This window comes from Phoxinus phoxinus, assembly GCF_949152265.1.
Source record: "Phoxinus phoxinus genome assembly, chromosome: 2".
NCBI classification, from domain to species: domain Eukaryota; kingdom Metazoa; phylum Chordata; class Actinopteri; order Cypriniformes; family Leuciscidae; genus Phoxinus; species Phoxinus phoxinus.
In genome coordinates, this window is record NC_136877.1 from 48,566,682 (window position 1) to 48,589,094 (window position 22,413).

General features: G+C 40.5%; 1 protein-coding gene across 3 annotated transcripts; it reads right to left on the reverse strand.

Moving 5' to 3' along the window:
• Positions 1 to 1,464: 1,464 nt before the first annotated feature.
• ankrd53 (ankyrin repeat domain 53) lies at positions 1,465 to 11,896 on the reverse strand. 3 transcript variants are annotated; one of them, XM_079595257.1, is made up of 7 exons: positions 11,703 to 11,894; positions 9,109 to 9,242; positions 6,868 to 6,921; positions 6,509 to 6,662; positions 5,863 to 6,065; positions 3,801 to 3,965; positions 1,474 to 2,243 (listed from the first exon to the last, which is right to left on the reverse strand). In XM_079595257.1, the coding sequence occupies exons 2-7, from the start codon at positions 9,183 to 9,185 to the stop codon at positions 2,042 to 2,044; spliced, it is 855 nt and encodes a 284-aa protein (XP_079451383.1). In that variant the 5' UTR covers positions 9,186 to 9,242; positions 11,703 to 11,894; the 3' UTR covers positions 1,474 to 2,041. The 3 variants fall into 3 exon arrangements, with proteins under 3 accessions (XP_079451384.1, XP_079451383.1, XP_079451385.1); XM_079595258.1 differs by lacking the exon at positions 9,109 to 9,242 and having other exon boundaries at positions 1,465 to 2,243; positions 11,703 to 11,896; XM_079595259.1 differs by lacking the exon at positions 3,801 to 3,965 and having other exon boundaries at positions 1,994 to 2,243.
• Between the last annotated feature and the right edge of the window lie 10,517 nt (positions 11,897 to 22,413).

Genomic DNA, 22,413 nt, shown 5'->3' on the forward strand with positions numbered 1-22,413 from the left:
ACTTAATATTAAGTGGGACCAACATTTCTGTCACTTCTTATCAATTTATGTGTCCTTAATGAATAATGAAATCTTACTAAACCCCAAACTTTTGAATATTAGTGTACATGGTGATATTACGGTACGTTCACACGGGGCGTCAGCGTCAACGCTTCCCATTGACTTTGAATGGGTGACGTCAAGCGTTGCCGAAAAGGATTGTGGATCCGTCGACGGCGCTTCACTGGCGTTGCTCGCGGCAGAAGTTGAGAATTTTTCAACTTCTGCCGCGAGCAACGCCAGTGAAGCGCCGCAGACGGAAGCGTCAGCCAATCAGGATCGCTCTATGCAAATACAGTAGCCAGGCGGCAGCCAATCATGTTCATCACGTTCATCCTGTCATTCCTGTCTAATTTCATTGGCTGACGCTGCTATGACCATGGCGTCTGCCAAACTTCAGCCACGCCTTCCGTCAAGCGTTGACGCTGAAGCCCCGTGTGAAGGTACCGTGACGGTACTGATCCACTTGTCCGACACGAATGTCGTGTGGTGTCGCGACGCCTCCCCACATGTGAACGTTGATGGGCGTTCCTCTAGTTTACCGCTATGGGCGTGGTTTTGAGCCAGCGGCCAGTCAAAAACAAAGGACCCGCGAGAGACTTCCCTCCGTCTCCATGTGCGTGCTTCTATTGGATAGCCGCGTCGCGTTCACCGGAATTCATTTGCATAAAGATGGGCATCGGCCAGCTTTTTGACGCTCGGCATTTTTTCAAATGAAGCGTCGCCTTCCCGGAATGCTTTGCGGGCGCGTCAAAGTCGCTTGACGTCACCCATAGGAATATAGTGGAGTGCAGCGCGACAGAAGTGTTGCACGGACAAGTGGATCCCCAACGTTAGGCTATTTGTATTAGGGCTGTCATGATTTATCGTGGCCAAAGGACTTCAAGATAATTATATATATATAGATTTATATCAATATCTGTTCTGTACATTGCGACACCCCTAATTAACATGATAATGATATTTACTTTTTTTTAATATCACGGTTATCGTGAATACCGGTGTATAGCGACACCCCCAATTTGTATACTCCCTTTATTCTGTTTTAAATAAAAACATTTACTTTTACAGTAAAAATGACTAATGATAATCTGGTGAGAATAATCAAGAATAATTCAAAAATAATCACAAAATGAAAATAATCTAATTAAAGATGCAAAACGCCTTAATGGTCTAAACTGAGAAACATGTTTAATTAATCTGTATTAATCTCACTGCATGTGTTAAAGATGCACTATGATTTGTGTTTGCTGTCACATTATCATAACTCTTTCTTATTATGCAGTATGCACTACATAATACTGCATCCCACAATGCAGTGCTTTGAAATCCACTGCAGTTTTCAACATTTTCTTTCATTATTAGATTGGAAATCCATTTGTATTTCTGAGAACTGGACCATGCTGAATTAAACATGCATGTAATGACCTCATACTGCTGGAAATCTTTATTGTTGCATAATGCGTACGGTTTCACTTGCTATTTTTAAATTGCCCCAATTGCATCACAGTGGATTCTCAGCGCTGAAAACAGCGTCTTCTCGACATGAACAACACGAACCAAACTCTTCCAGCCTCAGATACAACTACAGTGTTTGAGGGCCAAAGAAGACACTGTTCACTGGCAGCCAATGAAGACCATAGACTGGGTTTATGCTAATTTATTACATTGTTATGTCGGTTTGTAACAGGAAGTGAGGCTGGAATACTTTCTCTTAAGAGACAATAACTTCACTTGTCGTGCACTTTGATCTTTTAAACTTTGCAGACCTTCCCAAACTGAAATATATTACACACTCAATGTAAGGAGAGTGAAATAATATTCGAAAAAGCATAATAGAGTCACTTTAACAATCATAAAGTACACTAGTATTACATTCAGAACAGAAGTATCTCTACTTAGTGCAACACCAATGCTATTGAAAAGTAAAAGTTCATAACACTTTTTATTCATCTGGCACTTACTGGAAATATGACAATGGTCTCTGTAGATGAGAGTGGGTCTAATAGTGTCCGGGCTTCAACTCCTCGGCGAGGTGCATGGCCACCTCAGTCCAGGGCGAGTCGGGTCGGGTTCTCAGGGCCCGACCCAGTCGAGGCAGATCCAGCACATTGAAACACTGGAATTGCCTGAGATCGCGTAGATGTTTGGTGTTCACCATCTCCTGCTGTTTGTCTTTTCGCCACATGGCATCTTTCAGAAACCTGTTGCACAAACACATTTATGTTCATTTGCATATCTGACTTCACACTGTGAAAAAATTCCAGCTGTTTCAAATCAAAAACTTAAGTTCTGGCATGACAACTCTTTGGCATGTTAATGGGTATGACAATGTTGATATATGTGACCCTGGACCACAAAACCAGTCACATGGGTATTTGAGAAAAAAAATGTATGTATGGTTTGTTGGGATAGGACAATATTTGGCCAAGATACAACTACCGGTATTTGAAAATCTGGAATCTGAGTGCAAAAAAATAGAAACTGAGAAAATCTCCTTTAAAGTTGTCCATTTATGTTCGCGATTGTGCAGCATTCACGCAACCTATAGAGAACTGTGGCTGCATCAGAAATCGCATGCTTCCCTACTATAAAGTAGGTGAAAAACAGTGTGACAAGAGTAGTATGTCTGAGTATGTCACAACACTCATAAAAAAGTAGGCAACAAGTCCCCGGATGACCTACTTCTTCCGGTGAGATTCTGAAGTGTGCATTGGATGGACACTTCACTGTCCCATGAGGCCACAGGAGAGGATTTGTGAATGACAGTGAAGCGACGCAACTGATGCTGGTAGGTCACATGATAATGACAACATGGTGGATGAAGTACGTCCAGATTACGTTCATTCTACACACATTCATACTACATAGAACATACTTTTTAGCGGTCGTTAAAGGGGTGATCAAATTTTTCTTGAGCTTTTGACAGGTCATCATACTATAAGAATATCCTGCAAGTTTCAGAACTGAAAACTTCCTTGTTAGTCCAATAAAAGCTTTTATTGACACCAGGCCCAGCAAACGACAGGTTTTTCAAAGTGGGGATCTCTAACGTCAAAGGGTATCAAACACCGCCTCCGCAGAAGAAGATTGACGCCTACTTCAACACCGCCTGTTTAGCCCCGCCTACCGATTCACGCATTACATGAAACTCATTATAATATGCAAAAGTCTTCAATGCGGCACACCCGCAGCGTTTCAGGAGCTAGGCTCAAAACCAGGGTAGAAAATAGCCTATTACTTATTCATTGTGATGTTTTTCAATGTAAAAACCAAGCGAACGTCATAAGTTGACCTCTGACAACAATATAATTTCATGACCCCTTTAAGTAATTACTGGTACTATTTCAAAAATAAGTACCTACTCCAAACTGTGTGGGATTTCGGACGCAGCCGATATAATTGGAAGCAGGTTGAGTTAAGGACCTGGTTTCATGACAGAACTTTGTATTTCAGTTGCTGCCTTACATTTTTAAGTATAATCAAATTGGCTTAACAAGTAATTTCAACTTAAATTATATTTAAAATATCGAGTTGAATCTTTTATAAAAAAAAAAGTTGGAATTGCTTAAATTGTTTTGATGAGGTAAAGTGATGTAAAAACATTGCCATGATTTATCATATCATTTTTTACAGTGCATGCCACTGACCCATCAGTTTTTGCACATATGCAGTGTCATGTAATCTAACCTAAATCACACACACTGAGGTGTCGACAACATGCACCATCACATGCAGTAATTGTCACTAGCACTTGATACCTGGCAATGAGCCTGTGGCCCCAGATACGCGCGAGGTCGAGGGCCGTGTGACCCATCTTGTCCCGAGCGTGTGTATCTGCTCCGTTTCTCACCAGCGTCTCTGTGCAGTCCATTAGACCCTCTGCAGCGGCCAAATGCAGTGGGGTCAATCCTTCATCTGTTGACCTGTGAATACAACAACACTGAGGCAGCTGTGACACAATGACATGCTTACGCCATGGCAACTATAATCATGCAGACAATGTAGCCTGTATGAGGGCGTAAATTCTTAAAAATAAAGCATCCAAACGGGTGTTTTTCAGTGAAGAACCAATATTGGTTCACAATCAACCAACCAACCAACCAACCAACCAGTCAACCAACCAGTCTATCAACCAACCAACCAACCAACCAACCAGTCAATCATCCAACCAACCAATCAATCAACCAACCAACCAACCAGTCAACCAGTCAACCAATCAACCAACCAACCAGTCATTCATCCAACCAACCAACCAACCAACCAACCAGTCAATCAACCAACCAACCAACCAACCAACCAACCAACCAACCAACCAACCAACCAACCAGTCAATCAACCAACCAACCAGTCAATCAATCAACCAACCAACCAACCAACCCACCAACCAATCAACCAACCAACCAGTCAATCAATCAACCAACCAACCAACCAACCAACCAGTCAATCAATCAATCAATCAATCAATCAATCAATCAATCAACCAACCAACCAACCAGTCAACCAACCAATCAATCAACCAACCAACCAACCAGTCTATCAATCAATCAATCAACCAACCAACCAACCAATGAACCAACCAATGAACCAACCAACCAATCAATCAACCAACCAACCAACCAACCAACCAACCAGTCTATCAATCAATCAATCAACCTACCTGTCTATCAATCAACCAACCAACCAACCAATGAACCAACCAATGAACCAACCAATCAATCAACCAACCAACCAACCAACCAACCAGTCTATCAATCAATCAATCAACCTACCTGTCTATCAATCAATCAACCAACCAACCAATCAATCAACCAACCAACCAACCAACCAACCAGTCTATCAATCAATCAATCAACCAACCAACCAATGAACCAACCAACCAACCAGTCTATCAATCAATCAACCAACCAACCAACCAACCAGTCAGGGGTGCGTTTCCCAAAAGCATCGTTAGCCAACTATGTTCGCAAGGTACGTCATTATCAGCGGTTCAACGAGTCTGTGTTTCCCGAAACCATCGTTCCAACGAACATTCGCAAACTAGTGTGGTTGGAATGACAGCTCTCGACCTTTGGTTAGAAGCATAGTTTCTAGTTTACATGACATGATAAGGATAAATCCTTATCTTGAGCAGAATAAGCAAGCTGACATTCAGGTCAACCCATGTTGTTTTATTTAGAATACATACAAATGTCATGTACGTCTTTTAGTTTGTCACCGTTTTTGAAGAGTGTGCATGTGTGAACGTGCTCTACTATGTAAGAACGAGCCTATAATTGAGTCTGGAAATAAAGCAAAATAACTGAGAAAAATTAGAAATAGTCCTCAGTCTGTAATTTATATCAAAACATAGCGTTAGTTCGATCTCAAACAGTTTTATTAAAAGAAGTAATTACTCCACCACGTGCGTGACGTCATAAACCAATGTGGTTGAACGACTACTTTGCGACAACATGGTTACGGGAAACAGTCGTGACTACTAGTTGATTTCTCCAACGATGCATCGAACTATGGTAGTGAAGCAGCGAGTTACGTAGTTGTACGGGAAATGCACCCCAGTCAATCAACCAATAAACCAACTAACCAACCAACCAACCAATCAATAAATCAACCAAATCAATATTTAAAACGGTCTTTGTAATCTTTCATAAAAACATAGGTAAGTTGCTCCACCGTCAAAATTGTTGAATATCCAGTTTCACTTCAAAATATAATATTATTTAACAATATTTAACATTAATTTATTGCCTTTATTTGTTTGTTTGGCTTATGTTCATTATGAATCTCAGAGAGTTATAGTGGTAAAACAGAGGTGGTCCGTACACATTGATCTGGGCTCCGTGTTCCAGCAGGTAAATGAGGCAGGCGTGAGAGTTTGGTCGGCTCTGAGTTGTCAGCACCATATGTAGGGGTCTGCGTCCCTGAGGGCAACGGACATCCACATCCACACAATCACCAGCCTCCACCAGCAGCTCCATACAGGCCAAGTGTCCATGTAGTGCTGCGATATGAAGCACGGTGAGACCCTGAAACACACACACACACACACACACACACACACACACACACACACACACAAATTAAAAAATAATAAATGTATTGGTTTGATAGTTTATGAACAGGCCTATTATGGATATTTAAAATAGTATTATATAATTTATTATCAATATTATTATTATTAAGGTCCCTTCACACCAGGGTGATAACTATAAAGATAACGATAGATATTTAAATTTTTGTACAAGATACTTTTTTGGTCCTTTAAGTTTAATGTATATCTGGAGGCAGTAAAATTAAATATAGGCTAACCTAGGCTACTACTTTAACGAAAGATAAAATGATCCAGAAAAACAGGGATGAGAGACGTTTCTTCCAGAAACATTCATGCAAGCACTTGATCAATATTTAATGTTAAGCGGTTGGAGCTGAATTAACAACAAAACATTTTGGATAAGAATAAAGCACGCACGTGTTTGTCAGTGTGCAATGGTTTGCGCGCTCTCGTCAGAGTCAAACTCAACCATTCACGCGCTCCGCACGCGGCGGCGTGAAACATGTCGCTCTCCGTCGGAAATGAACGAATCAGCCGAACCAGCGACCCGGAATCATCCTTTCGACTAACACTGAAAATAAACAAATGTAATGAAGTTATTATTATTATATAGCCTATTAGGTTATTAATATCACAACTTATAGGCTACACAATATTACATAAACATTTTTCATAGGCTACTGACACATCTCTTCGCTATAATTCTGAGAATGTGTGACCTATTTAGCCATAGATACATATATCTATGGATTTAAAAACATCGAGCAAAAACTCACCTCATGGCCGTCGAGTTTGTTGACGTTTCTGCGGCTGTTTCCATGGTGTTTCTCCTGTCAATCAAACGCAAGTGCGCGAGCTCAATTTAGTTTACTCCATCCACATCATTTACGTGAGGCTATTTGACAAACATTTACTTTTTTAGGTTAACATTTAGGTTATTTTGCCTTTTTAGGCAGAACATTGGTGTGCTGCAACTGGTCATCAATTCTTTTTCACCATTTTAATCACATTTTTTATTTTTAAAATGCACTTGCAGCCAGTTAGTGTGACAAATTAATGTTAAATGTAGCACAAATATTCCAATCTCAGTTAATATGAGATCATGGAAAATATGTTTAGCCCTATAATAATTACAGAAGCAATGCTATTCTGTGTTAAAAATACGTTTTCGATGTGACGGCATCTAAAATGTCATGTCAGCTCCCATCATCTGCTAAAAATATTGAACTGGGCATTTCTGTAGGATATGTGCATATATGGTCAAGTTGAAAAGGGTGAAGTTCATTAAGTCATTGAGTTTGGCCTTTGACACCAGAATTGCATAGATAAGGGTTAGGGTTAGGGTTAGAAAGTCTGGTTGAGCAACCGGACAGCTGCTGGATTTTTTTTTATAAATCTGCCGAAATACATTTGGTCTTCACTTTGTCCTGTGAGTGACTGCACGCAGAGATTGATCTTTATTATTGATTTAATCTGATGCAACTCTCTGTGTCTGCAGAAGACATGACTTGGGATGGTATGGATCATAGTTCTGTTGTGATCAATGCTTTTTATCCGAGGAAACTGGAACTCGTCTCATTTAAATATCAATGATACCACTGTCTAAATATTAATCGTTGCATATATATTTGTCAAATTTATGTCGTTAGTGCTTACTAAATCAGATAATTACACTACAGTCTATGTCTGTGTGGGAGTGTGAGTATGTGTGTGTGTGTGTGTGTGTGTGTGTGTGATACATTGTATGATACATTCTTGCTCATGTTCATGTCTCCTGCACTTCAAGAAATCTGTTAAATGACGTAAGAAGTTTATTCAGGCAATTCCTAATAAACTTTAATAAAGCAAGATGAATTTTTTTAATGTAGAAAAATAGATGCTTTATTCAAACACTTTAATAACTTTTTAATCTATCTAATTACAGTGAGTAACAACACAAATCAAACGCAAATAAACACACAAAACAACGGAACAGAGAAATAATGTTTGAAACTGTGCTAGAGAAGTCATGTAAGTGTGTCAGGAGCTTCAACACACAAGACTAATGTATAGGATGCACAGGCGAAACTCGAAAAATCATGCAAAAGTTATTTTATTTCAGTAATTTAACTGAAAATGTGAAACTAATAGACTCATTACATGCAAAGTGAGATATTTCAAGCCTTTATTTGTTATAATTCTGATGATTATGGCTTACAGATATGAAAACCTTTTCACAATATTCTAATTTTGAATTTGGGGTTTGCCATAATCATCAAAATTATAACAAATAAAGGCTTGAAATATCTCACTTTGCATGTAACGAGTCTATATAATATATTAGTTTCACCTTTTAAGTTGAATTACTGAAATAAATGAACTTTTGCACCATATTATAATTTTCAGAGTTTCACCTGTTTTCTAATAAGGAAGCATTAGACTAGTTGATTAGTTGGTTGGCAAATTTCAAAGTACAATGAAAAAAATTCAACCATTTTTCAACAGACTTGCTAAAATCATGAAGGCCCGCCCCTAAACCAAGCGCCAGTGGATTCGAGCAAATCGGGTTTGAAAACGCCCCAATGATTGAGAAACACCCACTAGTGTTCTGCAGAGATACATGCCTGAATAATCTTGTGCTCATCAACTATAAATCACTGTTAGTTCAATGGCACTGTCTCCACCAATTCATCAAAATTTCACACTTTAAACATTGAAATGTCAATCTCAACCAAAATGATGGTTTGGATCAAAACTCAACATTGTATCAATGTCACCATGCTATCATGGGTTGGAAAGTCCCCATAAAACATGAAAACACACTGTGTCTATGTGTGTGTGTAACATGGAAAAGAGATAAGCCTGCTCGAACGCTCGTCGTGATGTGAACTTCTGAACTGCAGGAGTTTCTGGGCCGCTGTGAGCCTGAAGGCAGAGGAAGGGGTCATTCTGACTAAATGTCAATAGAAACTGATCCTAACTCCATCTTTAACTGCCCTCGAACTATGTCACATCTTTGGAAGAGAGAGACAGCTCACTTTGCTTTCATAAGGTCATGTAGCTGAGCACACGAGCTCAGGGCAAAGCTGAGGGTCGGGACCTCTGTGTGCTTCATCTCTGGTCTGGGATCAGTCGTGTTGGGTGCGAAGAGAACGAGCCTCTGGTCACAGAACTGCAGTGAGAGAGAGATTAAAGGGGGGATGAAGGAAGTAAAGATTACAGATGAGACGAATGTTGGCTGATGAAGCCGCTCAAAGCTTTCGTGAAAATGAGATCATGGGTTTTTCTTGCCAGCTGTTGTGCATTCCTATTGGCCGCTGTGCTGACCAATCAGGGTACGCGATTCGCATGTGGGCGGAGCTAAAACACCAGCGCACGAGCAGCCAAACGCCAATGAAAACAAACACTGTAAAGGCCAAATGTGCCCGAGGATCATCTCTCTCCTCTGACACAAATGGACAGTACACTCAATTGAATCAGTAATACTTGTTATAGTAATAAATGTTAACATGGGTTGATGCAACAATACGTTGAAAGCGTTTAATCGTGTTAATTTACATTAATTTAATACAATATGTCCTGTGAACAAACTGAAACCTAGATTAATAAATGCTGCAAAAAAATGCTGTTTATGCCAGGATTATTATATTTAACTGAAAACATTGTGTACTTAAAATAAAATAAATGTTACCAGAAATAAAATAAAATATAAAACCCCTTAAACTTATTGTTATTTTTTTGGCTTATAAAAAGCTTATAAAAATAACAAAAACGCACATTAATTTGAACTGAATTAAACTTAAAATAAAACTAATTCTAAATATATATAAAAAACTATAATAACATCCCAATGATACTAAAATAACACTTAAGTATGTTACCTAATGTGTTGTAAAGTGTTTCCACTTTCTATTTTCATAACATTACCAATTTTTTATTTCAGAAAAGGCACATAACGATATATGCCGAAACAAGCAAACAAACAAAGTACTTTTACTGACAAACACAGGACATGCGCTTTAATGTTGTGAATTATTGATCATTGATGCTGTCAGGTAAGAACCGATTCGTAGTAGTTCAAAACCCATTTCACTTCTTTAATGTACTTCTGTTTCTGAGTGAAACTATAAATTCACTAAAAAAAACTGTAGGACACGACTTGATTTGATCTATCCTGAAGTGATTTGACCGTACAAGCGGCTGTTCAGTGCCAGAATGCAGTCAAAAAAACAAGAAACAATGACGCCATCACATGAAAAGTGAATTATTGTGATTAAGTGATTTTTTTGGGAGTAGTGCACTGACGAATCAAACGCAGTACAACCAGAAATGTGCATTTAGAGAGTAAACAGGATTCGTTTCTATCTTGAATTGAATTCAACGTGAAAATAATTTGAAGTGATGGATGGCTGTTCCTTGAACTCTGCAGGAATGCAAGCAGCAAAAGATCCGCACAAAGCACATCCATATTTGATGAATGCCATTTTGCAGGGCTCATTCTGAGCCGGGTTCATGTAAGTGCGCTGATGTTCGCTCACTCCCTCTCTCGTAGTCTCCCTGAGTTTCTCATCCTTCTGTTTCTTTTATACCGCACTTCTCTCTCTTTCTCTCTCCGTTCAGCCCTACACTAATGCACACTGGCATATTCTGCAGCTCCGAGTCTGGTGATGCGCAGTGACCGTATCACGACCCCGTTCACCAGCCCCACCCGCACACACGGAGAGAGAGAGAGAGAGAGAGAGAGAGAGAGAGGGATGAGGAAGTGTTGAGAGAAAAGGATGAGATCAATAAAGCTCTTTAATGGAGTCTGCTTGATGTAAAGCCAAAGAAATCAAAAGAAAAGAGTCAATTTTTTAAGACCCAAAAAAATTTGGTTTTGTGGCTTTTAGGTAATGTATGTTGGCTTTGAGGTCATCTGCAGTAGATATGAAAAAGTCTACACACCCCTGTTAACTGGTTATAGATATTTTGAAGAATGTAGGTAACCAAACAGTTGACTTGGGAAAAAAATATAATGGAAGTCAATGGGGATCATCAACTGTCTGGTTAGCCACATTCTTTAAAATATATTAATTTGTGTTATTCAATTGTGTTCAGCACAAGAAAGAAATGAATACAGATTTGGAGCAACATGAGAGTGAGTAAATAATGACAGAATTTAAATATTTTGGGTGAACTATCCCTTTAAGGACAAGGCAGCATGTTTACTATTAAGCTCCTGTCACTTTAAGACCTGCACGCATCTTACATAAAGACAGACACATTTTCTCTCAACATATTACTTTAACTTTAGGCATAACCAACTGTGTTTATGTAAACCTTGTGTTGTATTTTACAGCTGTAGCGCAACTGTCCAGGTCCAGTAATCAGACATTGTTTGACAGGCTTCGGTCTGTCACGTGCTCAGAAAAAGCACATGTCATGTTTAACCGCAATGCTTTAAAGCACATGCAATTAATTAAACATTAAACTATTAAACGTCCACGAGAAAAAAATCATGATATCGCACATCACCCCTACATGAACTTTCATAAAAAGAAGATATGCTACCATGGCTATGTTAATTAACTAGCCAGCTAACGTTAACTCGCAATATAGCCTAGTTTAGTTAACATACATTTTCCTAACATACCTTTATCTTGCTGTTTTACACACGCTGTTTTTCTCTTCCTTGGGTTTCTTCTTTTTTCTTTTCTCTGCACTATATAGGGATATATGTTCTTTTTTTTGTGACATTTATGACCGTTTTGCTGCAATGCTGCTGCCTCTTCAATAATCCGTCACAGACTTACTGCTTGCATCCTGCAGTCCATTGATTGACAGAATATTGTAAAAAAAAAATTAGCCTATTTAATATTGTGGTTTTGTATAATTAGGCTATTATTGTCCATTGACATAATATATCACAAATGTAGGCTATACAAATACACAATGTATGTACACAATTCTGAGGGAAAAAGTTTGATGTTTTTGTTTGAAGTCTGATGTTTCTTCTCAGAATTGTGACGTAAAAACTCAAATTTACTTTTTTAAAAACTCTTTATTTCTGTGGCTACCTATATGGACATTTAAAGAAAAACAAACAAATAAAAATGACAAAAACAACAAAATTAAAATAAAATCGCATTCAAAATGTTAAGGAAAACTATAATAGTATGTCAGTGATACTGAAATAACTACTTTAAAAAAATCATAATATATATATATATATATATATATATATATATATATATATATATATATATATATATATATATATATATATATAAACTTAAGGATTTAATAGGAACCATGAAGACAACTGCATAGCAATCTGTGAGTTTTGCTCTTACATTGCTTTCAGGAAGTGTGTTATTTTCATCACAGGCATCTATCATTGGAGGATTTGATTGACAGTGCAGAAAGTGTGGCATATCAGATCAATTATCGTTCTTGAAGTTAGTCAATTAGCATTATGCCTTTCACAGGCAGGATTGTGTGATAGTATGTGAATTATGCATGTCATGAAGAAAAGTGTCCTCCTCGCTCTCCTGTGGGTTTATAGGATGCATCTTTGATGTGTTTCTTCCAGGTGTCAGGACAAACATCCCATCTGTGTCCCATCTTCCATGACATCCCGAAGGATTCGGCTCTCTCACTCTACCTATCGTGTAAATGGAGAATAAGAGAGAGAGAATATTGTGATATACATGAAAATAATTTAGACCATTTCATGTTTTATTTCATTTCATGTTTTACTCATGTAAAACCGGTACCTCAGGCTTAATACATCCACATAGAAATGTAGTTTCAGCAAAAAAAACGATGATTAACGGAACTTCACAGCTCAAATATCAATCGTTTTTGCTGTAGAATTCATATAGGCCTATATATATATACATATATACATACATATATTTAAAGATACATCAGATGTGAAGATTACTGTATAAACATGCAGGGTACTTGATTAATCTGAAGTTGTGGTTGCTTGATTTATCTTTCTAAAACAAAAACTATATTTGAACCATAAGAACCTTTATATAAATTTCAGCATCAAAAGCCCATTACATAGCAATGCCCTGAAAAGCTTCATTTTTATCCTCTCATCACAAGGTTTTGCATTGCGCCCTTAACACACACTTCGCTTACGTTGTCCCGTGGAATTTGACCCTGATGGAAACATCCATTGAATTTTAATTAATCATATTCAAAACTGCTATTTAGTTCTGCATTTTTTAATTTGATTTATCTCTGTCTCCCAACTCATTACCAAAGCTTAAAGATCACCGTTTTCATTTGACGTGACAAAACACTGACTTTGGCTGATGCACACATGCTTTTGTAGGAACAAATTAACATGTTTTCATCTAATAAAAATGATGTTTAAATATGTGGCATTGAAATATTTGGATGTTTTGTGATTGGAGGTATTTGCTTATAAGCGGGCAGATGTGTGTGTTTCTAGGTTTATCCAGACTGATCTGAGCATGTGTTGGTACATGGTGTGTGTCACAACATTTTGGAGCAGATGCATCTGAGAAGAAGAAAGAAGGTGAGTGTGAAGTCGCCCAGGGCAGGTTGTCTCTTGAGATTTATTTCTGGGCGTGTCAAGGATGTTAGAAGGGTGTGTGTGTGTGTGTGTGTGTGTGTGTGTGTTCCTGGTCTTCATATATATCCAAAAACACACTTCATGCCTGGCGTACTTTTTCACTCATTTAATTGGCGTTCAGTGATTAATGGCTTCTATTTTAGGGCTATTTAAATAAAAACAGGCAGTATACACACAGTGCTCTTAAAAAATAAAGGTTCCAAAAGGGGTTTTCACAGAGATTCCAAAAAAGAACCATTTTTTCTTAATGTGAAGAACATTCCAAAGACTCTTTTTCCACTATAAAGAACCTTTTGTGGAATGGAAAGATTCTATGGATGTTAAAGGTAGGGTACGCAATTTTGTAGAGGCTAGCAATAGCAAGCTAGCTGTGAAAGCATAAGATCCCGCGCTCCCTTCAAAACGTCTCCAAACACTCCAACACTTGAACACACACAGCCAGAGCAGAGTCTGCAAAGCGGCACGAGAGACGTTAAATTAAATTGAGACGCCGTCTCAAAGCACATAACATCACAATAATAATGAACGTAAACAACTTAGAGGGCTCTGACTTGTACCACATGACTGTTGCAGATTCAATTTGGCGTTCATAGTGTTGACATAGAAATGCAAAAATCCAAGTCTGAGGACGTGAACAGCTCCGGGTAGAATGCCACCAGTCTCCATCTCTCTTAATTATGGTTATGACATTGCATGAACATGGCATAAGCTCATTGTTTTGGTTCAGGAGGAACTGTAAAAGGTTTCTGCTGTTTGTTTGCGGCACTCAGTGACTGATGTCTGTCTCTGCTTAGCATGAAACACACTGATGATGTGTGATGTCTGAGAGCAGATGCGCCGAGGTATGCAAATGCGTTTGTTGACAGGCAGGTAGAACATCCAATCATTGCATTCGGACCGCATGCAATGATTGGACGAACATTGTTTGGTCCTAAAACTTCCACAGAAGATATATGTATATATGCACTTCTATTATTGATTGCTATCAGGATGTGAAGAGAATTTCAACCAGTAGAACAAAAAATGTTTACCTTAAAAGTACTTCATGTGGCAGGGGGTTAAAAGCAGTGATGGGAATAACGGCGTTATAAATAACGGCGTTACTAACGGCATTACTTTTTCCAGTAACGAGTAATCTAATTGATTACTCTTCTCATCTTAATAACGCCGTTACCGTTACTGCCAAAAAAATGCGGCACGTTACTATAACTGATGAAGCTGTTTTTTTTCATCAGACCAACTAGATCTCTGAGCGAGTGTCACAGTGTCTGGTGGTTCCCTGGTTTAACATTAGAGGTCTCAGTTTTCACGGTGTCTAGGCATTTTCACTACACTTCCCATAATCCTGTCTGTCACTGAGTGTTCATTGTGTTCAGCTGTTTCTCGTCACCTCGTTTAGCACTTGTGTATATATACCCTGTCAGTTTCAGTGTTTGTCACGGAGTCCTTGTTTAATGTCCCCACACTTCCGTTCCTGTTGCTGCCTGTTTCTTGTTTTGTCATCGTATGTGGATTGCTTATATGGTTTTGACCCCTGCCTGGACTGGTTGTGAGTACGGATTTACCCTTATAATAAAAACTGCTTTTGGATCTACCTGTTCCTGTGTGTGTTCGTGACAGAAGGACTCCGTCACACTTAGATCCAGCGGTATGGATTTCCGTGGCTCTTCCGCAACTTGCGAGAGTTCGCAAGCTGGAGAGGCACCTCGCATGAACATTTTTCAGTGCTTTGCGTTATGGGCCCATCTGACTGAGGAGACCATGGCGGTAGAATCTCCCGAGCCCCCTTCCATCGGACACGGACAATCCTTTAAGGGAACCCGTCTGGCTAGGTTTTCTGGGACCCGTGGAGGTCGTAGGAGAGGAGGGGCTAGAGATGAATCCCGGCATCACTCTCCGCCCCGGTCTCGCTTCGACTCTGGGCCGGGGATGCTCAACCCAGAGCTCCTTTCACCGTTGTTTTTTTCCAGCCCGGAGCCTGCACCTTGCCGTCAAAGACGGCGGAGGGGGAGGAAGCAACCCGCTGTCGTCCCGGAGGCCGTCCCCTCCGAGCAGCCCGCTGTCGTCCCAGAGGCCGTCCCCTCCGAGCAGCCCGCTGTCGTCCCGGGGGCTGTCCCCGTGCAGCCCGCTGTCGTCCCGGAGCCCGTCCCCGTGCAGCCCGCTGTGGTTCCGGAGGTCGTCCCCGTACAGCCCGCTGTTATCCCGGAGGTTGTCCCGGAGCAGCCCGCTGTCTTCTCGGAGGCCGTGCCCGTGCAGGCCGCTGTTGTTCCCGTGCAGCCCGCTGTCATCCCAGAGATCGTTCCGGAGATACCCACCATCAGTCCGGCCACGGTAAGGAGGGCTGTCTTCCTTTTTTATGCTGTGGCAGTACTGCATGCTTGGAGGAGGCACAGCATGTCTGCCGATCCAGAGCCTGTTCACGTCACGTCTGCCGAGCCTGTGTCTTCGGACAAGATGGCTGCCACAGAGATTGTTCACGTCACACCTGCCGAGCCTGTGTCTTCGGACAAGATGGCCGCCGTCGAGCCTGTTCACGTCACGTCTGCCGAGCCTGTGTCTTCCGTCAAGATGGTCGCCGCCGAGCCTGTTCACGTCACGTCTGCCGAGCCTGTGTCTTCGGAGAGGATGATCGCCACTGAACCTGTGCCTGAGCCGGTGGTGTCTGTTGCGGTTCCTGAGCCGGTGGTGTCTGTGACTGTTCCTGAGCCGGTGGTGTCTCTTGCAGTTCCTGAGCCGGTGGTGTCTCTTGCAGTTCCTGAGCCGGTGGTGTCTGTTGCAGTTCCTGAGCCGGTGGTGTCTGTTGCAGTTCCTGAGCCGGTGGTGTCTGTTGCAGTTCCTGAGCCGGTGGTGTCTGTCGCAGTTCCTGAGCCGGTGGTGTCTGTCGCAGTTCCTGAGCCGGTGGTGTCTGTCGCAGTTCCTGAGCCGGTGGTGTCTGTCGCAGTTCCTGAGCCGGTGGTGTCTGTTCCTGAGCCTGAGCCGGTGGTGTCTGTTCCTGAGCCAGGGTCTGTCCCTGTCCCGCCTTGGTCTTCACTGCCATGGACGCCCGAGGGGTCTTCACCGCCGTGGCCGCCCGAGGGGTCTTCACCGCCGTGGCCGCCCGAGGGGTCTTCACCGCCGTGGCCGCCCGATGGATTGTCTGTTTCGCCCTGGCCGGCGCTTAAGCCGTTCCCCCTTGTTCCTGTTCCCCTCCATGGACCTGGTCCCCCGTCCCACCCCCTGATCCTCCACCTTTCCTCCTCCCGCCTGGACTCTTGTTTTGTTTGTTTCTTGTGGTCTTGGAGCGTCTGGTAGCCGCTCCGTAGAGGGGAGGTTATGTCACAGTGTCTGGTGGTTCCCTGGTTTAACATTAGAGGTCTCAGTTTTCACGGTGTCTAGGCATTTTCACTACACTTCCCATAATCCTGTCTGTCACTGAGTGTTCATTGTGTTCAGCTGTTTCTCGTCACCTCGTTTAGCACTTGTGTATATATACCCTGTCAGTTTCAGTGTTTGTCACGGAGTCCTTGTTTAATGTCCCCACACTTCCGTTCCTGTTGCTGCCTGTTTCTTGTTTTGTCATCGTATGTGGATTGCTTATATGGTTTTGACCCCTGCCTGGACTGGTTGTGAGTACGGATTTACCCTTATAATAAAAACTGCTTTTGGATCTACCTGTTCCTGTGTGTGTTCGTGACAGCGAGAGGCAAATACTTTTTTTTTTACTGTTCTTCCTTGGTTAGTGGGCAGAGCACGAGACAAGGCCATAAATGCTGACGATTGGCTGAGGTAGAGTAAAATTTCATTGTAAGCCAATCAGAGGTAGAGTTGGGCGGGTGTTCGAAAGCACGCATAGTAATGACGGGCATTCGGCTCTTTTGACTCAGCTCACTGAAAAGAGACGGCTCTTTTGGCTCACAAACGGCTCTTTAATGGCGCTTTTCCACTGCATGGTACGGCTCGGTTCGGCTCGGTACGGTTCAACACGGCGCGGAGCGGTTCGGCTCGCTTCGCTTTTCCACTGCGTGGTACGACTCAACTCGGTACGGCACGGTTCGGTTTGCTTTAGCTCGGTTGCTTTTCCACTGCAGTTAGTACCGCTTCAAAGTGGGTGGGACTGATCGTTAATAGTTGTAGGTCCGGAGCTGTGCTACTTCCGCTCCTCGGCAACCAACGAGAGGAACGTCTGCACCTCGTCCACTGACCACGATTCAGCCATTTCTTGTTTGATTTTTTTTTACTTTTTTTGTCAAGTAAAAACTCAAAAAACAGGTGCTACCGCGTTTGCTGTTGTCTGGCTATTTAAATCTAGCGGGTTTAGTGTCTCGTGTAGCAAATACAATGATGCTGAAGTGACGATTCTGTCTGACCAATCAGTGATCTGCAGTGTTTTCACGTCACATTATAGTATCGGTACGGTACGCTTGGAACCTCAACAGAGGTGGTACCATTTAAAGCGAGCCGAAGCGAGCCGTGCCGTACCGTACCATGCAGTGGAAATGCGCCATAAGTGAGCCGTACCGAACCGAGCCGTACCGTACCATGCAGTGGAAAAGCGCCAAAGCGTGCCGTGCCGTACCGATCCGTACCATACCATGCAGTGGAAAAGCGCCATAAATGACTTTGACTATAATATTTCAATATTTCATTTTAAATATCATCATAACGCACAGTCTGACAGGACAGGACACACAAGGAACAACACAAGCCAGTCAGTCAACGAGAGACAGGTATGGCGACGAGCCCAAATAATCCAAGTAGTTCCCCACAGCAACATATTTTTTTTTAGATGTGTGTACAATGTTTCATGTTTCTGTTAATAATGTATTGTATTAAGTGTCCATTTCATTATAATATTCAGATTTATCATACATAATTGAACATGCACATGTATTTTAAGTTCCGTTAAAGAGGTGGGGTCACATTTGAGCATTTAAAATTTAATTTTACTTGAAAGTAACGCAATAGTTACTTTCTTAAGTAACTAGTTACTTTTAAAATTTGTAACTGAGTAACTAATTTAGTTACTTTTTAGAAGAAGTAACTAGTAACTAATTACTTTTTAAAAGTAACTTGCCCAACACTGGTTAAAGGGAAATTGGAAAAATTTTAGGAAGAGATATACCAATGCAACCATTGTTTTTTTTGCTTGATGGTTTTCCATCGGATCAGTTCAGTAAATCCCACTTATTTGTATTACATATATTATTGATGGCAGCTAGGAAGATAATTACTGTGAACTGGATGAAAGTACATGACCTACCGTGACAAAATGGATACAAAGACTGAAACATATATATATATTTGAGAAAATGACCGCGGATTTGCAGTTGAAATCAGAATATTTCCGACAGAAATGGAAACTTATTGAAACATATTTGCTTGATGGAAATAGCCTCAATATGATTAATGTTTAAAACATGGAAATAATGTACTGGTATATGGTGTATTTACTGAAGCGCTGTCAGGGATTCTTTTTTTTTTTTTTTTTGTTATTTGTTGTTGTTGTTTGTTTTTTTGTTGTTGTTAAAAAAAAATTTTTTCATTAATTTATGTGTCATTACTAATATTGTAAGTAAAGGTTATGTAACAGTGTTTTGAAAAAAAAAGTTCAATAAATACACAGTTCAAAAAAAAAAAAAGTACTTCATGTCACTATCAATGCCAGTAAAGGAGATTTGTTTTTAAGAGTGTAGCAGTATATTAAACTGGTTTAATAGCCATGAGTGTGTGAGAGATACTGTAGCCAATGCATAAACTGCACCAGCCAATAAAAGAAAAACCAAGGCAGTGAACGGCGGTGACAGGAAGCAGAGATTAAAACAACACCTGTGACAAACAAATCACACTCCTGCCAAACCGAACACTCAGCAGCCAGTCCAGATTACTGTCCGGCCCTCACCACGAACGCTGGGCTTTAGACGTGTGAACACTGTCATGCAGTCACAGAGCATTAGCGCTGAGGCCACCGCTGAGGTCAGAGAGCATGAATCGCAGGGTCACCCCGAGGTCAACCAACAGGAAACACCACGGACATCGTGGCGTGAGCCAATCAATGCGACTGTATAATCGACAGTGACAGAAACATGCTGATATATTGACTCTGCAGGATAAATGTACGGTGGGGTTTTCAGTTGATTGATAGAGAGCTGCTATCAAGATGGTAGCATCTTGTACAGACACATCTCTTTGACCTAGCATTCACATAACACATTATAGACTTCTATAATTCAATGTTAGGTTGTATAGATTAGGTCAGCCGGAACTGGGAACACTCCCCATAAATCCTGATGTACTTGAGTCGTCACATCATAAGAAGAATGGCATCTAGGCTAATTTTAGTGTCTTTGTTTATCCTGAGGTTTTTCCGCAGCCTGCCGGATCCAGGCCGTATCCAGATCTGACGAAGGACTTTCGCCTGGACCCGATGTCAACACAAGTGCCAACTAGCCTCTCCCTATGGAGGATCCCTTTACCACTCTACAGATAAAGCGCTGGCGGGATAATAACGGTTTTGCGTATCTACCCCGAAGTGATAATTTCTGTATAATTTTTTTTTAAGGACAGACAAGTAGTTTGTTAAGGCTTGGTTTGTAGGGAATTACAAACCTGCGCACATATATTCAAACACACATAACTATAGAATTAATTCTTGATGCGCACGTGAGCGCCATCAGCGTTTCTCACAGGTTCGCGTTTAAAGTCTGTGTAGAGAGAACGGTGTCGTCTTAGCGGCCCCTAATTTAATAACTAATGATCGTTGCGACGGAAGTGAATCAATCAAAACTAACTTTAGCTGGAAAATATCTTTATTCAAGAACCGCTATAAAGCCAAAACAATCTGTTACCTTAAATTATACGTTTATCTGTGTAAAACTGCTTTGAAACAATCAACATTGTTAAAAGTGCTATATAAATGAAGATGACTTGACTTGATGGTTTATTCACATAAAGAACATTGTAAAAAAAAGTTGCTCCATTATTTTTTCTTAAGTACAATCAACTCGGATGTTTATGTCATTTCAACTTAAATTACATTAAAATTAGAATCTTGAAACTTGCAAAAAAAGTTGAAAGTTGCTTAACTTATTTTGATGAGTTAAAGCAATGTAAAAACAATTGTAGTCATAAGTTATTGATCATATGTTTTTTTTTTACAGTGTACCATTTAAAAAAAGTGATCCAACAATGAATTGCAATTCATGAAAATTTAATCTCAGAAATTAACATTAAATAATAGTGAAAATATGTAAAAAATATGTTTATGTTATTATAAAGAAATATGAATCCACAATATGAATTTTCAGTTCAATAAAATAATTGTCATGCAGTGAATTTGTCATGCAGAGTGAGTAGATCAGCATGTCTGTCACCAATTACAATAACATAAAATACAAATATTTTGAAACCATGATTATATAATTATTGTAATACAGTTTTCATTGTCTCTACATTTTGAGAGTCTTATTTGCTGTCTTTAAATAGCAAAAAGTGTGATATTATGTATCCAGCCTCTCATGGAGACTTCAGATGCCCCGACGCCTGTGATGAGACGACTCGACGCCTGTGAAGAGACGACCCAACGCCGGCGATATGTTATGCCCTAAATTTATGATTAACTAACTGTATTTTTGTTTGTACATTTTTGAAATGCATTTTCTGTAAAGCTGCTTTGAAACAATATGTATTGTGAAAAGCGCTATGCAAACACATTTGAATTGAATTGAATTGAATATTACTCATCAAGACTGATATTCTAAAGCCTATTGGCCGAAAGGCACAAAAACAAGGAGGCAAAAATAAAATAAAAAAACAGTTCCAAAGCGAACAGTCTCAGTCTAATCCAATCCAGAGAGAACTCAAGGATCCGCCGTCACATTTGCTCCTGTGGAAGATCAGGCCAAACTCTCATCTAATTATGCACTGAATTATTTACTCCGGTACATCTGCTTTAGCAGCGAGACTGGTGCTGACAGACGGGGCCAACATATCAAATCAATGATAGATGGCATGCTAGAACTCTTCTTTACATGTGCACATCGATGGGCGAACAGCATAAGCTGTGTCTGAAAACGCTCACTCGATCACTCGTTTATTCCATATCCACCTTACTTCATGCGCCATGTGTCTGGCTTCCGGTGGCATTCGCTTCAGTCATTTTTAGCTGCACAAAACAGCTTCTTATGCTGCTAGATATTGCAAACTGGTACATCCGCATTGCAAAATAAGGTGAAAATAGCGAATGAGGGAACATTTGATTGAATTTGATTTAATTATTTGTAGCATATGGATTTTTTTTTTATTGAGAAAGTTGTTTTCTTGTCCAAGGTAACCCGATTTGGGGTCTGACATCCATCAACCCCCTGCAGATCTGTTGAGATGTGTGGAGGGCTGATATGATTGGTAGAGAAGAGATAGAAGACTATGATTGGATCAGAGGAAAACGGGACGTCTGACACTGTTCCATTAGATTATAATTGTACCTGGCACACACCACTTATGACTAATAAAGCATGCATGCGTTCAAATAAGCTCATGTACACACATATTTTCTCAATCTCTCCAGGGCTGTATGGTATCAGACACTGTTTGCCCCACATTAGATGGATTACCTTTCAGTGATGAGATCCGGTATGAAGATACACACACACACACACACACACACACACACACACACACACACACACACACATCCACATGCCCTCAGCTTCATTTACATGATCAAAAAATACAGTAACATTTTGAAATATTATATTATAACTTGAAATGTTCTATT